Here is a 19,815-nt window from a genome sequence, read left to right on the forward strand (position 1 = left end):
ATCTAGAATATATTAATCTGAAATACAGGTGTAATGCTGTTTTCTCTGAAAGTAGTTACTTGGGCTCATGGTGGGTTCAACAGTCCACAAGTCAGTACGTTTCTTAGCAGATTCTCTATTTAGCTTTAGAGTTTCCAGTTAGAGCTTTCCTCAGCACAGTTCTATCCAAACTGTTGTGTGCTGCATACACCAAGTGTTAGAACTGTCTCTTTTTTTAGCAAAGGTATGGAACTTTGGCCAGGCAAAGTTTGCTGAACTGTTTTATATATGCATGCATGTATGTATTATGTGCCTGGTTTTATTACGTTTTCTGTTTTATCGTTCTAAATATCCATTTATTAATCTTCTGTTCAATAGTGGCCATTGGAATTTTCACTAAACCCTAACAATGTAGTATTTTCTTTTCTTAAATAAAGAAAGCTGCCTCTCTTATCTGTGGATTTTGGAGTTGAGGCAGGAATTCTGGGAAATGAGTTTGAGTTTTCAAACTAATGAATTAAAGAGCAATGAGGGAAAAAAAAGTAAGCTGGGACCTGATTTCTCAGAACAATGCTTGGAGAATAGCCACACAAGAGAAAGTACTTCTGACTTTTTCTAGGATTTTATCTATTCTGCTTTCTAGACTTTAGAATGTCAAAGGACAGTTTTCTGTTTCCTAAACAGAAGGTGTCAATCTCATCCAGCCCTGCAAGCTGAATGAGTGATGTAGGCCCTGTACACACGCCAGATTGGACTCACAGACTCCCTTCCCTTCCCTTCCCTTCCCTTCCCCTCACCCGCCCCAGCATACTTGATCTGACCATTGCTCCAGTTGGTCTGGAAGCCATGCTGCATGTGTACATCACACTGTACAGTCTCAGTTTCACTTTTACATAGGTCATATTCAGATTTAAATGTAGAGTGTTACAGCTGGTCTGCAGGGTTTTTATGGCTTTCTTTGCCTTCTGCAAATTTATTTAAACTAACATTGTAGCATTTGGACATCTTTAAGTATATTGATAATTGAAAGAATAGGTGAACAAGTCATTTAGAATGTTCTGTGTAGATGAATATTCCTTTAACTTTAACACAGGTTTCATGGTATGACATAACTATTGTTCTTTCATATATTTTGTGTTTTAATACATATAGACGGATGTCTGCTTCTTGCTCTTGCAGGTAGTTGAACTACAAAACAGATTATCTGAAGAATCAAAGAAAGCAGATAAATTAGAGTTTGAATACAAACTACTGAAAGAAAAAGTAGACAGCCTTCAAAAAGAGAAAGATGTAAGTGTCTACATATTTCTTTGTTGGTGTTTGGTGCAGTTTACCTCATTATCAGCAGTCCTGGTAATCAGAATTAACTGTTTAGATGCACCATATATGCTCATTTTAAAATTGTCTTATTTTATCTATGTTTTTATAATTGTTAAACTCTAATAATTACGGAGTTGGAAAGAATGGTTTCAAGGTAACTCTGCTAAAAAGTATGCAATATATTTTCAAAATGAAGACTCATAACACATTCATTTTTCTCTTTCGCATTTTTTTTCCTGCCTTTCTGCATACTGCATTTATCCAATTTCTTGCGTTGGTCCCTCAGATAAGCACCTTTCCCAGATGTCGTCCTCAGCCTTCCATCAGCAAAGAAATTAGAAATCCAAACTATAATTGTATATTATTTGAAATGTTGATCTATATTTTGAACTCTTAGAATATTTCTCTAAAGCTGCACTCAAAAATTTTTTTCAAGGTAACCTTCTTTAAGGTGGCCTCTACACATTTCCATTCATTTGATCAAGGTATCTGCGTTGTGAATTTTGGATGTCTTTTAGAGATATGTCTACTTGTGCACTTTCCCCTACTCTCATGAGGATTCACTTATTCAGTATTTCCAGTCTAGGTTTGGTGTACGTACAGAAACTAGTCTTTTCCACACTTCCACATCATTTGCTGCATTCTCTATCCACTCTGTGGTGTTAAGGTTGACTGCTCTCTTCATCACTGATGGAGTCTGTCCATCCAATACCTAGGAACCTTCAATAGCATGTTTCAGAGGCATCTAGTCTCTTGTCTGATTTCTAGTAAATTTCCAGCTCTTGCAAGCACACGTAAACGCAGAAATTGTTTGAACTGAATATGAATCTTGGGTTTCCATTTGCCGCTAAGTTTAGTGAATGCTGCAAATATATCTTGCCTTTTTTGTTGCACTTGAAGTCTGTGTTTCAGCAGTAGCTTGCTGCTCAGATAGATGCATTCTTTTATTTTTTGTTCATTTGTTTTTTGCCTTTTAACATGATATTGCTGCTTGACATCTCAGTTTCAAGCATGTTTGTTTTGCCATAAGTGATTTTGGGTCTTTGGCCTAATTAAATGTCTGCAGTTTTGGGAGGGAAGGAGGGAAGTAGTGGCTGTTACTCTGAAACAGTGTCATCAGTAAAGTCTAGGTCTCCTTGGCATTTGCCAACTACCCTTGTTTACCAGTGTTTGTGTTACCTATATGCTGCTTCTTTATCCTGCCAGTAGTTATGAACAGCAGTAGAGAGTATAGCCATTTCACACCAATGTCCATACTGATCAACTCAGTCTGGTTGTTCCCCCTTGCTAAGTGTTTTAAATTTCTGTATAGGGCCTTGATGACATTGACCGCTTGAACTGGTATTCCGTGGGACTGATAAGTATTCCTAAACCCAGACTGTCTGTTGTATTTGAAACTCAGTGCAATTTGAGAATGACAGGAGCCAGTCACTTTATGCATCCTTCCATGATTATCATTAGTGTGTATTCCTTTTTTTTTCATTTTCCTCATTGTAAATATTATATAGGATGAAAGAGGTAGCAGATCTAAATCTGAAAGATGAAAAGGCTTCATTCACCCTGTGTGTAACAATGAAGGAGCCTTCCTCTACAGCAGAGTACAGGGACTCCTTTCAAGTCATTGCAGTCAGTGTAGTCTCTTTTTATGGGCATGTTGACAGTGATGCCATATTCCCACTGTTCAAGAGGAGTCTCTTTACCAGACTTCAGTGAACAGCTCAGTCAGTCAGTCACGAGGTTGCACCGACCATTGGGAACACCTTTGATGGAGCAATAACTTCCTCCATTCTTCCCAGTCTTTTGCAATACTTGTACAATCAGTCAGTTTTAATCTCATCCAGTCTTTGACGTTGGTGGGCCAGCTTGCCCTAGGCCTTTCTCCTCCTCTTCATCTGTCCACAGCACCCTGCAGGATGATGTTGGCAAGGGTGCTGGACCTTCTTGTTATATGTCCCAAACCATGGCTTAGTCTAGTTTCATTCCTTAGAATGGTGATGTGAAGTATGTTTAGAAATTCTGCTGGAGATTGATCATCTCTTGGCACATCATTGTTTTGAGCCTGCAGCCTGTGAGTCTTTTGCCCTTTTAGACTGGTGCTAATGTCAAATTCAGGTTCATGTGTTCCATCACAATCTGGTGTTGGGGTGGGAATGGGCCTATGTCTGCCAGGAATTTTTGTTTTAAAAACCCCCCAAAAAAACAAAACAAAAAACTCTTCTGCCCATCTGTTTCTTTTTTCTGCTTCATTTGCGATCTTATTTTTTCCTTTGGCCAGTTTTTTGTTTGCCTTTTTCTTTTTTTAATTTTCACATGATGCCCAAGTCATTTGGTAAACAACTCTAAACCCTAACAATGTACTATAGTAGCTGCTTCAGCAGCTGGGTCTTCAACACTTCTTTGTTTATCTTTCCTTGCATTGCTCTCTACTATTTTGTCTTTTTTCTTGTACTCTTCCTTCACTGTTAGCTATGTTTTGTTGTTATTACCATAGGTTTATACAAGAGATTTTCCTTTAGTGCTCTTCTTTCCTCTCTTAACTCAGCCTGTGTTGGTGTCTAGCTCTGTTGCTTCTAGCTTGAATCACTGTCTCTTAGCATTCCTTTTATTCTTTTTTAATTCCAGTCTGTTTCATCTTTTGTCTCTGACAGTGCCTTGGAGCCATTCCTGAGTTCAGACTGAAATTTCTACAATACTCTTGTTTTCACTTTTGTGCTGTATATTTTCTTAGCTAAATTATTGGAGTTATTCTTTTTTGGTTCTATTTTCAGTTGAGTGATACAAAGATTGTGGATGCTATCACTTGATATACCCTTGCATCTCTTCACTTCAGGATGACCTGAGTTTCCATTTGATGCAATATAGCCGAGCTGATTTAGTTTTGTTTCCTTTTGCTATCTAGCACATGCCATGTTTCTTTATGAAGGAGTTGGAATGCTTGTAAGAATTAGGCTTGATGCTGAACACTGTTCAGTAAAAATTTGTGTTTTAGTTGATTCCTAACCCATACTTTCCCATTTGGTTTATTTTTCAATTTTGTGGTTATTGTATCATATTGAGAAAGTAGGGCAATCGGCTAGTTACCTCACGTGTCTGTACATGAACACACAGAGCCAAGGAAACAAGCAGGAAGAATTGAAAGTCCTTGCACAGTCAAGGAACTATGGTGTGACTGGAATAACAGAGACTTGGTGGGAGCTTGCTTGACTGAAGTACTGCCATGGATGGGTACAAACTGTTCAGGAAGGACAGGCAGAATGGAAGAGAAGGAGGAGGAGTTACACTTTATGTAAAAGAGCTGTATGATTGCTTAGAGCTCCAGTATGAAACAGGAAAGCCTGTTGAAAGTTCGAGGCGAGAGTAACAAGGATGATGTCATGGTTGGTGTTTGCTAAAGACCACCAGACCAGGTGGATGAGGTAGATTAGGCTTTCTTCAGACAACTAAGGTTTCCTGATCACAGGCCTTGGTTCTCCTGGGGGACTTCAGTCACCCTGACATCTGCTGGGAAGGCAATACAGCAGTGCACAGGCCATCCAGAAAGTTTTTGGAGAGTGTTGTAGACAGCTTTCAGGTGCAAATGTTGGAGCGACCAACTAGGGGCTATGCTTTTCTTGATACACTGCTCACAAAATGGGGATGTAGAAGTGAATGGCAAGTTGGGCAGCAGTGACCATGAGATAATCGAAAGGAAGAAAGGAGAGCAGCAGATTATGAATCCTGAACTTCAGAAAAGCAGACTTTGATTCCCCCAGGAAACAGATGGTCAGGATCCCCTGGGAGGTCAGTCTGATGGGGGAAAGAAGTCCAGGGGAGCTGGTTGTATTGTAAAGAAACCTTACTGAGGGCACAGGAACAAACCATCCTGATGTGCAGGAAGAATAGCAAAAACTGCAGGTGACCAGCCTGGTTCATCAGAGAATTCTTCAGTGATCTTAAACACAAAAAGGAAGCTTACAAGAAGTGGAAGCTGGGGCAGATGACTAAGGAGGAGGATAAGAATATTGCTTGGGAATGCAAGGATGAAATCAGGAAGGCTAAAGCACTATCAGAGTTGCAGCTAGCAGGGGACATGAAGTGTAAGAAGGATTTCTATATGTAAGCAAACAACAAGAGGAAGGTGAGGAAAAGTGTGGGTCCCTTTCTGAATGGGGGAGGCAACCTAGTGACAGATAAGCACAAATCCTGGTTTTCTCTGATTTTTTTTTTTTTTTTTTTTTAATTCCCAATTTTCAGATTAAAAGAAGTGTGGTGGTTCATTTTAGTCATGGAAAAATGTGGATTTTGGGTTACTTCTTTGAATCTGAGAATTGGGGATTTTTTTTTTTTAATCAGAGAAAACCAGGATGTTCACAGATGAGAAAAAGGCTGAAGTGTACTTAATGCCTTTTACCTTGGTATTTACAAGCAAGGTCAGCTCCCAGACTACTGCACTGGGCAGCATAGTTTGGGGAGGTGGTGAGCAGCACTCAGTGGTGAAAGAACAGGTTAGAGCAGGGGGAGGCCATTATTTCAGCTGGAGGGCTGCTTAATTAGTTTTAGTGAGCTGTTGAGGGCTGCATGGGTAGCTCTGACCCTTGACAGATGCCCCACCTGCTGGTCACCATATTGGGACCAGAAATCCTGCCCTCTAACTCCTGACTTTTGCCACTGGCAGTCCCTCCCCTTCCTAGAAATACTCCTTTTGGGAGGGGATGGTGCCATCTTGGAACCAGAAAAAAACCAAATCAAACACTAAAAGTTAACCACCTACTGTAACAAATTTTAATTTAATTATAAAAATCTTTTGTCATGGTTTGTGTTTGCATACTGTATATAGAGGGGATTACATAATAACTAAAAAATAAAGTCTTACTTTTGTATATCGTGTGAGAGGGGTGTGGGGTGCGGTTGGGAGTGAGGGTGTGTGTATGGTAGGGTGTCGGGGGTTGTGAGGGAGTATGGCCGTGTGTGGAGGGGCATAAGGTATGTTGGGTAGTGTGTGTGTGGGAGGGGGTTGTGGGGGCAGGGTGTAGCTATATGAGGTTTGTGGGGAGGTTGGGAGGCTGTGGGGACCTCCAACACATGCCTTCACATGGTGTGCAACCCCCACTGCTAGCAGTAGCAGCAGTCTGGGGCACTCGAGGCACTGGTGTCCTGGCCAGGCACTGGTGCCTAGTGGTGCACAGCTCCAGCCAGCACTGTATGCGGAAGAAAGGACTGTAGCCTGCCCAGCCCACTTCTGTCCAGTTTCGATGGAGTCCTGGGATGTGTGCAGCACGGGGCGGGAAAGCAGCTGGTTTCAGTGTGGGACTTCCCTTGGTGCTGCATTACTGTGGGAGCTGCACGTGCACTGCATGGAGTCTCTGTGATAGAGGCAGGCCAAGAAGGTTGTGCTCCCTGCCCCCATGTGCTGCATGACACCAGCACCTGTGCAGGGCATGAGCACATCTGCCTGCTGCTGCTGCCAGAGCGGGGGCGGCATACCATGTGGGAGAATGTGTGGCAGGTCCCCACACCACCCCACCACCCCTCACACCTACACCCTGCCCAGCCAAGCTCCACACTCCCACTGCCTCCCTGGGCACGAGCTCTAGCCTACCACCAGCCCTAGTCCCACACTTCCTGCCCCTGCCCAGACACAGCTTGCCCACCGCTTCTTTATTTGCTGCCCAGAGCGAGCAAGGCACTGGGGAAGCTGAGCAGGTTCCCCTGGAGAGGCTGCAGCAGCGGTGCCACCCAGAAGCTGCTGCTGGCTGGGCCAGGCCCTCAAGGATGGGAGTGAAGCACAGTATAGTATGTTGAGGGTTGTGTGTATACATGGGCACCGCCCTCCCACCCTTATGGATGGAAGGGCAGGCTGGGTGAGGTACAGTTCATTGATGGATGCCCATGGGCCAGATGAAAGTGCCTGGCAGGCCAGATCCAGCCCATGGGCTGTATTTTGCCCACTTCTAGGTTAGAGACTATTTAGAAAACCTAGGTGTATACAAGTCCATGGGGCTACGTGGGCTGTACCCAAGAGTGCTGAGGGAGTTGGCCAATGTGATTGCAGAGCCTCTGGAAAACTCTTGTAAACTATCTTTGAAAGCTCATGGTGATCGGGATTATTCAAAAGGCCAATACAGTGCTTATCTTGAAGAAAGGGAAGAAGGAGGATCCAAGAAACTACAGACCAATCAGCCTCACCTCAGTCTCTGGAAAAATTATGGAGCAGATCCTCAAGGAATCCATTTCTAAGCTCCCAGACTTGGAGAAGAAGGTGATCAGGCCACTTGGATTCACCACGGGCAAGTCATGCCTGACCAGCCCAATTGCCTTCTATGATGAGATAACTAGCTCTGCAGATGCAGGAAAAGCAGTGGACATGTATGAAACTGGAGATAGGCCTGTCAAAAGTCCCTGGGATATAGTTAGAGGGGAGAGCAACAAAGGTGATGTTATAATGGGTGTCTGCTATAGACTGCCAGACCAGGAGGAAGTTGTGGATGAGGCTTTCTTCAAACAGCTAGTGGAAATTTCCCAGTCACAAGCCCAGGTTCTCATCGGGGACTTCAGTCACATTGACATCTACTGGGAGGGCAATACAGCAGTACACAGGTTTTTGGTGAATGTTGGGGACAACTTCCTGGTGGGTGCAAGTGCTGAAGCGGCCTGCTAGGAACCATACTCTTGACCTGTTGCTCACAAACAGAGAAGAATTGGTGGGGAATGTAGTAGTGGATGGAAACTTGGGCAGCAGTGACAATGAGATTATTGAATTCAGGATTCTGAGGAAAGGAAGGATGGAGAGCAGCAGAGTAAGGGCCCTGGACTTCAGAAAAGCAGGCTTTGACTCGCTCAAGGAATTCACAGGCAGGATCCTCAGGGAAGCCAGTCTGAGGCGAAGAGGAGTCCAGGAGAGCTGGCTGTACTTTAAAGAAGCCTAACTGAGAGTGCAGGAACAAACCATCCTGATGTGCAGGAAGACTAGCAAATATGGCAGAAGACTAGCTTGTCATAGCAGACAACTCTTCAGTAAACTAAATCACAAAAACAAAGCTTGTAAGTGGAAACTTTGACAAAAAACTAGGGAGGACTGTAAGAGCATTGCTCAGGCATGCAGGGAAGAAGTTAGGTAGGCCAAAGCACAGTTGGAGTTGTAGCTAGCAAGGGATGTGAAAGGTAAGAAGGGTTTCTGCAACTATGGTTGGTAGCAAAAGGAGGATTAGGGAAAGTGTGGGTCCCTTACTGAATGGGGAAAGCAGCCTTGTAATAGAGGATGCAGAAAAGTCTGGAGTGCTCAATGCTTTTTTTTCACCTCAGTCTTTACAGGCAAGGTCGGCTCCCAAATTACTGAACTGGGCAGCACAACAGAGGAGAGGAAGTGAACAGCCAACAGTGGTGAAAGAACAGGTTAGGGATTCTTTAGAAAAGCTGGACATATGCAAGTCCATGGGGCCAGATGGGATGCACCCTTGGATGCTGAGGGAGTTGGCTGATGACATTGAAAACAAAGTTTTCATCTTTGAAAACTCATGACAATCATTAGAGGTCCTGGATGATTGGAAAAAGGCAAACTTAGTGGCCATATTTAAGAAAGAGAAAAAGGAGGATCCAGGGAACTACAGACCAGTCGGCCTCTCTTCATTCCCTGGAAAAATCATGGAGCAGATCCTGAAGGAATCCATCTCGAAGCACTTGGAGAAGAAGAAGGTGATTAGAAATAGTCGGCATGGATTCACCAAGGACAAGTCATGCCTGACCAACCTGATTGCCTTCTATAATGAAGTGACTGGCTTTGTGGATGTGGGGAGACCAGTGGATGTGGTAGACCAGCGGACGTTCTTGCAGGCAAGCTAAGAAGGTACAGGCTGGATGAATGGACTCTAAGGTGGATAGAAAACTGGCTGCAGCATCAGGCTCAGAGGGTAGTAGTCAATGGCTTGATGTCTAGCTGGCGACTGGTATTAAGTGGAGTTCCCCAGGGGTCCATCCTACGGCCAGTTTTGTTCAATATCTTCTTCAATCACCTGAAAGATGCCATAGAATGCACCCTCAGCAAGTTTGCAGATGATTACCAAGCTGGGGGAGTAGCAGATATATTGGAAGGTACAGCTATGATTCAGAGTGATGTAGACAAATTGGAGGATAGGGCCAAAAGAAATCTCATGAGGTTCAACACAGGCAAGTGCAAAGTCCTGCACTTAAGACAGAACAATCCCATGCCCCAGTACAGGCTGGGGACTGACTGGCTGGGCAGCAGCTCAGCGGAAAAGTACCTGGGGGTTACAGTGGACAATTAACTGAATATGAGCAAACAGTGTTGCAAAAAAGGCTAATGGTATACTGGGCTGCATTGGTAGGTGTGTTGCTAGCCGGTCAAGGGAAGTGATTATTCCCCTGTATTCTACACTGGTGAACTGGTGAACACATCTGGAGAACTGTTCAGTTTTGGCCCCCCACCCCACTGCAGAAAGGATGTGGACTAATTGGAATGAGTCCAGCAGAGGGCAGTGAAAATGGTTCAGGGGCTGGGGCACATGAGTTACAAGGAGAGGCTGAGGGAACTGTGCTTATTTAGTCTAGGGAAAAGAAGACTGAGAGGGGATTTAATAGCAGCTTTCAACTAGCTGAAGGAGGTTTGAAAGAGGATGAAGCTAGACTGTTTTTAGTGGTGGCAAATGACAGAACAAGGAGCAACGGTCTCAAGTTACAGCAAGGGAAGTTTAGGTTAGATATTAGGCAGAATTTTCTAACTAGGAGGGTAGTAAAACACTGGAACAGGTTACCCAGAGAGGTGGTGGAAACTCCCTTCTTTTGTGGTTTTTAAGACCCAGCTAGACAAAGCTTTGGCTGGGATGATCTAATTGGGGATGGTCCTGCTTTGAGCAGGGGTTTGGATCCAGTGACCTCCTGAGGCCTTCCAACTCTAATTTTCTATGATTCTATGATGTACCTTAACTTTAGCAAGGCTTTTGATACTGTCTCACGCTGCATTCTTGCAAGAACACTGAGTTAAGTATGGGTTGTGTGAATGGACTGTAAGTAAGGTGGATAGAAAACTGTCTGGATTTTTGGGCTCAACAGGTAATGATCAATGGTTTAAGATCTAGTTGGCAGCTGGTATCAAGTGAAGTACCCTAGGGGTTGGTCCTGCGGCCAGTTTTGTTCAATATTTTTGTTAACGATATGGAAGATGGGATGGATTGCAGCCTAAGCAAGTTTGTGGATGACGCCAAGCTGGAGGGTGTAGTAGATATGCTGGAGGGTAGGGCTGGGATTCGGAGTGACCTAGACGAACTGGAGGATTGGGCCAAAAGTAATCTTATATGGTTCAACAAGAAGTGCACTTAGGAAAGAAGAATTACATGCACCACTACAGGCTGAGGACCAACCAGCTAAGCAGGAGCTCTGCAGAAAAGGACCTGGGTTACAGTGGACAGTAAGCTGGATATGAGTCAGCAGTGTGCTTTTGTTGCCAAAAAGACTAACAGCATACTGGGCTATATTAGTAGAAGCATTGCCAGTAGATCGAGGGAAGTAATTATTCCCCTCTATTCTGCACTGGTGAGGCCACATCTGGAAGACTGTGTCCAGTTTTGGCCCCCCTGCTATTAGAAAGGATGCGGACAAGTTGGAGAGTCCAGTGGAGGGCAGTGAAAATGGTTAGGGGGCTAAAGGAACTGGGCTCATTAGTCTGCAGAAGAGAAAACTGAGAGGGGATTTGATAGCAGCCTTTAACAACCTGAAGGGTGGTTCCAAAGAGGATGGAGCTAGACAGTTCTCAGTAATGGCAAATAACAGAACAAGGAGCCAATGGTCTTACGTTGCAGCAAGGGAAGTTTATGTTGGATATTAGGAAAAGCTCTATCTCACTAGGAGGGTGGTGAAGGACTGGAACGGGTTACTTGAAGACATGGTAGAATCTCCATCCTTGGAGGTTTTAAGGCCCAGCTTGACAAAGTCCTGGCTGTAATGATCTAGTTTGCATCTCTCAATCAGTCAGTGCAGTTTTCTGGACATTGTCCATCATCTGTAAATTGTCATTCATGCCAAGATGCACAGTTCTGACAGTCTAGCTTTCCAGCCAGAAGATTTAAAAGTTTATTTTCAACCACTGTTAAATAAAGAGTTGCCTTTGGCTGTTACTGATGCTTGAACATGTGGTAACAGCTGAGAATCTTATAAGACCATTCCTTCCCACCTCCCTGGTGCAAATTTGAAACAAGTGAAATGCACTGAAAGGGACAAATATTGTCCTTGTGTTTTTTCTGTTTATTTCCCCAAATAACGTGACCTCATTCTCTCTGGGTTGATCCTCAGATGCCTTGTTTTCTTCCAGTGTCATCCAAGTACTCTACTAAATGACAAGGTCTTTGATACTTTTTGGGTCTGTTGAACTCCCACCTTTGGTAGTATGCAGAAGTCCTTGAGGAATAGTAAGAAGTTACAAGTATCTGTGGTTCCTCTTGGTCCATGGTCCTTTCTTGCCTTTCTCACTTCTGAATCTTGGGTTGATTTCTTGTATGACAGGAAGAAGCTTCCCTTTACACGGGAGAGAGGGAAATAGAAGGGTATGGAAAGAAGGGTGGGTGAGTAATCCTGATGGGTGATTCTCACTAGAATCTCAAGGCACAGATGCCTTGAACCTAGAATTGCAGGGAATATGTAGAGGCAACCACTGCCAGAAAACCACTGCTTCTGGTGAGTTAGCTGTGGGGGATGGGCCGGGGAGCGGTTTGGTTTTGTTTTTAATTCTGTCCATGTAATGCTCTGGGGTTCTCTGGTGTGTAATGTTTTCTGGTAATGCACATTAATCCTGTTCAAGTGCCAGTGGTGATTCTGATAACAATCTTCAAAGGATTTATAGAGCTAAGATTAATATTAATTGTCCTTCCAATCATTTAGAGATTAAGAACAGAAAGAGATTCCCTTAAAGAAACGATTGAAGAGCTTCGGTGTGTGCAAGCACAGGAAGGGCAACTCACCACTTCAGGTAAAGCAGAAATGTCCAACTCATGGCCCAGAGGGCTCCAGTGGGTACCTTCCTTGTTGCCACATGATGGCAGGAGGGAAGGGGTCCATGCACAACCTGCACATTGGGGGATGGGAGTCTGCATGCTGCTGGCACAGCCTGCCTGGTATGGGGGAGGCCAGGGGTCTTGCCTCTGCAATGTGTAGCCCCTGGATGCACTGAAGTTTGACCGTCCTGAGGTAAAGGATAGAGAGACCTGTAAGTGAATTTTTAGTAAAGAATGTACAGTTTCATGGGAATATAGTAGATTCCCCTTTATTTATTATAATAGGCAGGTAATGCATCTGCCAAGTTATAGTTGCAAAATAGTTTCCATTATGAATCCTTTTCTTGGTTGTTCAGGGCTTCACAAAATTTTCAGTGTATATCTGGACTTTTCCATGGTGTCTCTACCAAAATCAGATAATTCTAGGCAGTTTTAAGTGATTCTTTTTTTTAAGTGTGGTGGTGAGAAACCAACTTTGCATCTTCTGTTAGCACTAATATTCTCCCTGCACAGACAGCAGTTTTCTGAAATGTGTATTTTGTATCTGGGTATATATATAGATTTATAATTCTGTTTGCCATATTATGCAAACCATACTTTAAACCATAACTTATTTTTTCTCCAAAATGGAGGAAAACAGGAACAGAAAGCACGAGCGTGCCTCCATTTCAAACATAATTTCTTATTATAGCATGACATTTTACTACTACTCGCATGTGGGGAAGTACTGTGTCAAATGCTCATTGAAAACTGAGTATTTATGTAAAACAATATTTATTCCCAGTCTGTGTTTTCCTGAAATAGGATTGATGCCCCTGGGAAGCCAGGAGTCTTCTGACAGTCTGGCAGCAGAAATTGTTACTCCTGAAATTAAGTAAGTGAAATCATGCATCTATTCTGGGTAGTCCTTAGAATGAACTTCAAGCATTAACTGTAATGTTTTTTCAATGTTTTAAGGTTTCTTTAGGATTAATGCATGTATTTTTTTCTCTTGCTTTGGATTTCTGCGAGATTCATCTTACGTATGGGATATATACTAGTTTCTTAGAAACATAGCATTCATTCATTTAATTATCCTGATCTAACTTGAAAGGTGACCTGCAAAGTATTAAAAAATAAAAGAGGGGGGGACATCTGTGCCCCTTTCTCAAGCTGTGAGAAGGCGGAAAAGACAGGTATTTATTTTTCAGTTTTAATAAGGTTTCTCCCTAATCTCTGCTTCATGTAGAAACAGGCAGCTGCTAGTCTTGACCTGCATTTCCACTGGGTGGCCAAGTGGGTGGAAGGTGACCTGGAGTTGGAGCCCCATGTGTTAGGGCAGGAGCTGCCCAGCTGCAGCTTCCTTGCATGGCTGGGCATCTGCTGTCCAGCACGCATCCCCACTGCTTCGCAACATTACCTGCTGCCTGGAGTGGCACAGAAGGGGCAGGAGGAGAAGGAGCTGCGGGGGAGCTGAGCAGTACCTGGGTAGATGTGGCAGCAGTCCCCCTGGAAGCTGTATGTACTGGCCAGGGCAGTGTGGTATGGTGGGCATTGAGCGAGTGCAGGTGCAGTCAGGAGCACGATGGGCTACCCTGGATGGGAGTGGGCAGGGTCAAACCCATGCAGAGTGCTGTGGGAGCTGGACCACACCTGCACCACCCAGGAGAGATCTGCTGTACATCCCCTGCCACCCCTCTCTCCCCCCATCCCCAGCCAGCTCCTGGGACCTAGTGCATGGGCAGCCCCCCCACACACATGTACATACCCCCCATCCCTCCCAACACACACACACTCACCCATATACAAGAGTAAGACTTTCTTTTGAGCTATTATGCAATCTTCTCTATTTACATACTCAAAATACATAAATCAGGAAAAAAAGATATTTTTAAATATAAATATGTTATAGTACATGTTTGATTTTTAGTATATGATTTGTTTTTATCTGTAATTTGTTAAAATATCTTCTGAAAGATTTTTTTGTGTGTCCCTTGATAGCTCACCAAAACTCGTTAAATGGCCCTGCAGCCAAAATAAATGTCCACTCCTGGGCTAAAACCTTAAATGTGCTGAGCTCCTTCCTGAGGAAAAATAGACAGTACTTACTGTGTAGAAGTCGGAACAGGAGCTCTGGAGACATGATTTCTTCCCTAGTTACAATAAACACCAAGGAAAATAATGTATGGGTTAGGAAACATTACTGGATTGAGGCCATATATTTTGCCATTTTCCTTTTATACCAGAGAAAAAATTTTTGTAAACAAATATGAAGCCCCAGAGAGGATTTTCACTGTTTAGTGCAGAGTTGGGTTCATCCAGCTCTGCAAGCACTGGTCCTTTCACAGGCAGGGGGAAAGCACTTTTAGAGGCAATATTGTACTTCCTAGCATTTGTGAAGAGGAGATATTAATGCTTACCATTTCAGGGACTTCTTTGAGCCCTCATCAGGACTTTGGAATGTATTATTTCTATTTCTCCCAAATTGGGCAAGTCATTTTACAATTAAGAGAGCTCTCATCAGGGTCACAAGAGTTTACAATCTGAGTGAGTGAATATGCAAAGGCTTATAGCACAATAGCACATGGGACACCATTCAATTATTAGTACTTATTTTTTTAGACAGAAAAAAGTAACTATCAACTGCAGGACTGAGCTTCATAAAGGAACTTGGAGAAAGCAACTCAGAATGTCTTTGATGTAGGATTCTTGTGGTAAATGGGCAGCTCCTATTGTTTTATCAGGCGGACAAGCTGTTATGGAAAGTGGTATTTTGACAATGATAAGCATACACTTCAGTTTCACAAGCTGTATATTTTGATGATACTCTGAGACTTCATTGACTGTGGCTTAGGTAAACCACACCTTCGCTTCACAGACTACCAACTTAGCTTGGCACTTCTTTAAAAAGTTATCAATGGAAGTGCACCAATACATTGGTCCGATATCAGATTGGCACCGATATAAAGAAAATCGATTGTATTGGAAATCGGCTTCGTGTAGCCGGTAATATGGCTGATAAATGCCCGTGCATGTGTGCAGCTGCAGCGCAGCACTGCATGTAAGCAGCGAGGAGCACAGCCTTGCAACTTGAATAACTGCATGCAGCTGGTAAGTCTGGTGTGGAGGGGAGAGGAAGGGGTGTGGGAGTAGGGACAGATCAAGGCCCCCGCAGTGAGTGAGAAATGAGGCTGGGGCAGGGGCTGAGGCTGGGGCAAGCACTGTCCAGCTGGGGCAGGCCGGGTGTAGGATGGAGCCATGGCTCATGCAGGGAGGAAAAGTGGCTCTTGCCACTGTGTGTTGCTTGTCTGGGAGCCACTTGTCTGGAGCTCACCTGCTCATCCAGCACCTCCTGCTGCTGCTCCCACTGCTTGACTTGACTTGACTTGCCCTGCCCTGCTGAGATCCAGGGGCACATGCCCTGTCCGTGTCATCCCGGACGAGTGGTGGGAGCAGCGGTGGGAGCCCTCGGACAAGTGCTTCCCAGACTAGTGACGTGCAGTGGCAGGAGCTGCCTGTCACCCATCCCCAGATGAGCCACAGCTGTCCTGCAGCCCCAGTCCCACTCCTCCCTTACCTCAGGGGCCTTGATCTGCACCTCTGATGCCCCTTCCTTCCCCCCTTCCCTTCCACTATAACAGACTTACCAGCTGCATGCAGCTCTCCAAGTTGCCAGGCTGGTATTAGATATTGGATTGGTATTGGCTAATATGCCTCGTTAAAATTGGCTATTGGTATTAACCCAAAAAATCTCTATTGCCGTACCCCTAGTAATCATAGAATCAGTGAGTCAGAAGGGACCTAGACAGATCATCTAGTCCGACCCCCTGCCATGGGCAGGAAGGAACACTGGGGGTGGCAGGGATCGTGCCTATCCAGTCTCCTCTTGAAGATCTCCAGGGAAGGTGAGAGCACCACCTCTCTGAGAAACCTATTCCAGGCTCTGGCCACCCTTACTGTAAAGTAGTTCTTCCTAATATCTAACCTAAAGGTTCTCCTTTTAATGTTGACAGAGGCCCAACACTTTTTTTAATGCCCCTGCAAGTTCCAAGAATTTTATGAACATTTCTGGGGACAAAGCTAACTTGAGCTCTGGAAAGTTTGAGGAAAGGCTGTATAAGAACATGTGTTTTCCATGCACTTGGATTCTTTCTTGTCCTGGAAGCAGCAAGCCCAGAATATGTTCTGGTCCCCTTGACTTTCAGTCCATTGATTGTTTTACTTTGTTTCTCCCCAGGTTGCAGATTGTTTTTATTATGAAGCATCAGCTGACCACAGAATTAGGTGGCATTCATCGTTTTTCTTCTTATACAAGTTTTTGGGGATCTATGGTCCCCCTCAGTTTAGTTGGTGTCTCTACTATAATGATAGACTGGGTTCAGCAAGACGGCTTTAAGACCCGCACAGTGAGTGTATAGGCAAGGTGTAGCAGGGGCTAGGACACAGCCCCTGCTAGACTCCTTCGGGAGCAGCAGTGCTGGTGGGAAACTTACTGTGGCACACCGGAGGAGACTTTCAGGGAAAAATGGGCTGTGCTTCCACAGTGTGCCAGAGAGGAGCTCTGGGGGGGAAACTGGAGCATCACAACAGCTTCAGAGTCAGGGGAACCCATGTCCCTGATTGGCCCAGAAAGAGTCCAGGCAGTTTAAAAGGGGGATGCCAAGGGAGGCTCAGCATTTGACATTCCGAGGAACAAAGGTGGTGCAGCAGGACCGAGGGGAAGACCTGCAGTGCCGAAGAAGTAGTTAGCCAAACCCTCATGAGACGGGGAACCCTGGGATACAGCGATCATGAACAAAGGGCTGACCCGACCCATCGAGTGAGATAAGTGATACTAGGGTAGTGGTGGGTGATCCACACGAGACAGGTCTGGGGATACACCGAGGGAGTGCCCCAGGAAAAGGTTTTCGAGCTCATTGGGGAAGAGGGTGAGGACATACCACAGAGATAGGGTTAGCCTCAAGGGACTCCAAGATAGCCCAGAGAAAGGGGAGATTTGTCTGGACTGACCAGGTAAACAGTTCTCAGGGTTTAAGCAGCTAGCTACAAGGAGCTGAGCGGGACTTTCAAACCCAGGACTTAGAGGGTTTTTTTCCAGAATATGTACTATAGATAAAGAAGCATGAGCCTTTTCCTTTATTTTTATTTTATTTAATGCTCCCAGGCAAGGGAGTGATAGGCAGGGGGGAAGTAAGATTCCCTGTGTACTCCAGTTGCAGTTAAGTTTGTCATAACACATACCCCTGGACCCTATAGAGAGCTGCTTAGTTAAGTCTTGGAGACCAGCGGGAACAGATTTCACCCCATAAGAGCACGCCAACCCAAAGAGGAAGAAAGGTGATGGCAGACTAGATGGGAGCATGTAAACCGGAAGAGAGAGACGTATCTGGAAGGGACAGATGTTTTGTGGAGCAAGTAATTGGTGGAGGAGCAGAGGTCTAGTGACTCACCCTCTCCACCAACGGAGAAGTACAACTTATCACCCAAGGGGAAAGGGGCAGAGTGTAAGGGTGGTGGAGCCCTGCAGAAGAACAACTCTAGTCAGGCAGACCAACACTCAAGATACCATTCATCCTCCCAACAATTACCATAACATCAAGATATGGCAGGAAAGAGGGAGGAGAGATGAGGCAGAGGTCCTGGGGATCATAACCTGGAAATGGGGAGACTAGGGGAGCCACATGCCCAACACAAGGCATCTGCAGCGGACCCTGATAGCCATCATTTTTAATGCTTCAGTGAGCATGCGTGAATCTGTGCTTAGGAGGTTACTCAATGACTGCAACTGAAAGTTAACTAACTCTCCTGACTCTGTGCATATTGATAGATGTCATTAGTGATATAATGAACACTGAATTCTAAACCGCATCCCAGCTATTTTCTAACCATAGTTAACCTGCACACAAAACTCCAGGTTCTAAGCAGGTTTAGTGATCTTATAATGTTGTATTATGGAAATTTAAATGTGTAATTTTGTTTTGTGTATTTGTGTCTCAAACTGAGCAAGGAAAATGTGACCTATATGCTATAGTCACACTTCCTGAGGTAAATTGTTTTCCTCCATACTGGGCATGTCTACATGAGATGCTTACTGCACATTGACCTAATAACACTGCTCAATAGTGCGAATAGTAGTGTTATTAGGCTAATGCGCAGTAAGCGTCATTAATTAATGGTGTGCTGGTGTTAATGCAAAGTAACTTTAGGTACTGCTCATTTAGTTCTTACTTTATTAAGAAAGTAATAAAGTAAATTCAGAGTACCTAAGGCACATTAATGAAGTGCAGATGCCCCCACAGAGTGGCAAGATTTTTCTAGCAGCCTTTTTATTTTGTTTCCCAAGGGAGAAACTCATTCGTCTCCAACATGAGAACAAAATGCTAAAGCTTAACCAAGAAGGTTCTGACAATGAAAAGATTGCCTTGTTGCAGAGCCTGCTAGATGATGCAAATCTGCGGAAAAATGAACTGGAGACCGAAAACAGGTAGGAAAATAATTGTTTCTATTCCAGCACATGCTTCCCTAAATATTCATACATTTTAATGTTGTGCGGCCTGTTATCATCATTTGGAGCCTAAATGAAGGTGCGCTGGCTCCAGGTTATCAGCAAATCTCGTTTGGTTAATTCTTGCCATGCAGGGTTTTCTTGTTACTTGGAGGATTAAAATGAGTGGAATTGGGTCTTTGTTGCCTTCTCCTGTGGAAACAATGCAAAATTTGGGGTCACAAGTACTGGAATTTCTTAGTGAAAACTTTAGAGTTTTGTCAAGAAGCTGATTGACCAGATAGACCTCTTCACTCAATTGACTCAGGTTCTGAATTAAAAGAAACCTGATGACTGAACTTTTCTATTTAGTATATGACGTTTTGAACATACTCCTTGTTGTTCCTATGTACTATTGATTCCACATGGTCTAACCTGTTGGGGCCAACCTTTTTGTCAGACATGCCACAAATTAGCCCTGCATCCTCTCTGAGTGCCACTCCGATCCCCTTCTCCTGCCCAGTCTCATATATGAATTACCTCTGCAGATCTCTAGTGCAGGAAGCTAGCAAGTAATAGTGCTACACTCCAGCAAGAGACCTGGTGAGTAATTCTGAATAAACATCAAAGAACTACATCTAAGTTTTACCCTAGAATAAGTGTGTGGTGCTTAATAAATAAATTACTTCCCCTTTGGCCATCACAAAGATCTCATACACAGCTGTACCTGTGACAAAAATCAGCAGTAGCCATGCAAGCTATAAAATGTATCATACTGGAGTTCTGTCACTGGAACTCCAGTACCATCATAACACATCTACATCCCCAACTTCATCAGTTAGGAGAGTCTTTGTGGAGAAAATGTGCTTTCTAAGGATCCGTTCCTATAAGCTGCAAAGCATTGTAAGGAAATTAAGAAAGAGTTTAGTTCTGCCTGCTCGTGCCTCATCCAAGAGTTTTCACCATATTTGTTCAGAAAAATCAACTGCTTTATAGTCACTCTTACTTTTTTTAAGCCACCACTAAGAGTTATCCTGAACTTCCTGACTATACTGCATGTTGTTAAATGGCAGC

General features: G+C 44.1%; 1 protein-coding gene across 1 annotated transcript in view; it reads left to right on the plus strand.

The window, feature by feature from the left end:
• Positions 1 to 19,815, plus strand: part of HOOK3 (hook microtubule tethering protein 3) — a 109,904-nt gene that overhangs the window by 58,444 nt on the left and 31,645 nt on the right. Inside the window, exons 12-15 of the mRNA XM_019554719.1 lie at positions 1,159 to 1,269; positions 12,166 to 12,253; positions 13,083 to 13,152; positions 18,601 to 18,742. Coding sequence (XP_019410264.1) covers positions 1,159 to 1,269; positions 12,166 to 12,253; positions 13,083 to 13,152; positions 18,601 to 18,742 — 411 coding nt within the window. The remainder of the gene's footprint in view (positions 1 to 1,158; positions 1,270 to 12,165; positions 12,254 to 13,082; positions 13,153 to 18,600; positions 18,743 to 19,815) is intronic.

This window comes from Crocodylus porosus, unplaced genomic scaffold (assembly GCF_001723895.1).
Source record: "Crocodylus porosus isolate Cpor-Errol unplaced genomic scaffold, CroPor_comp1, whole genome shotgun sequence".
In the NCBI taxonomy this organism is placed as follows: Eukaryota; Metazoa; Chordata; order Crocodylia; family Crocodylidae; genus Crocodylus; species Crocodylus porosus.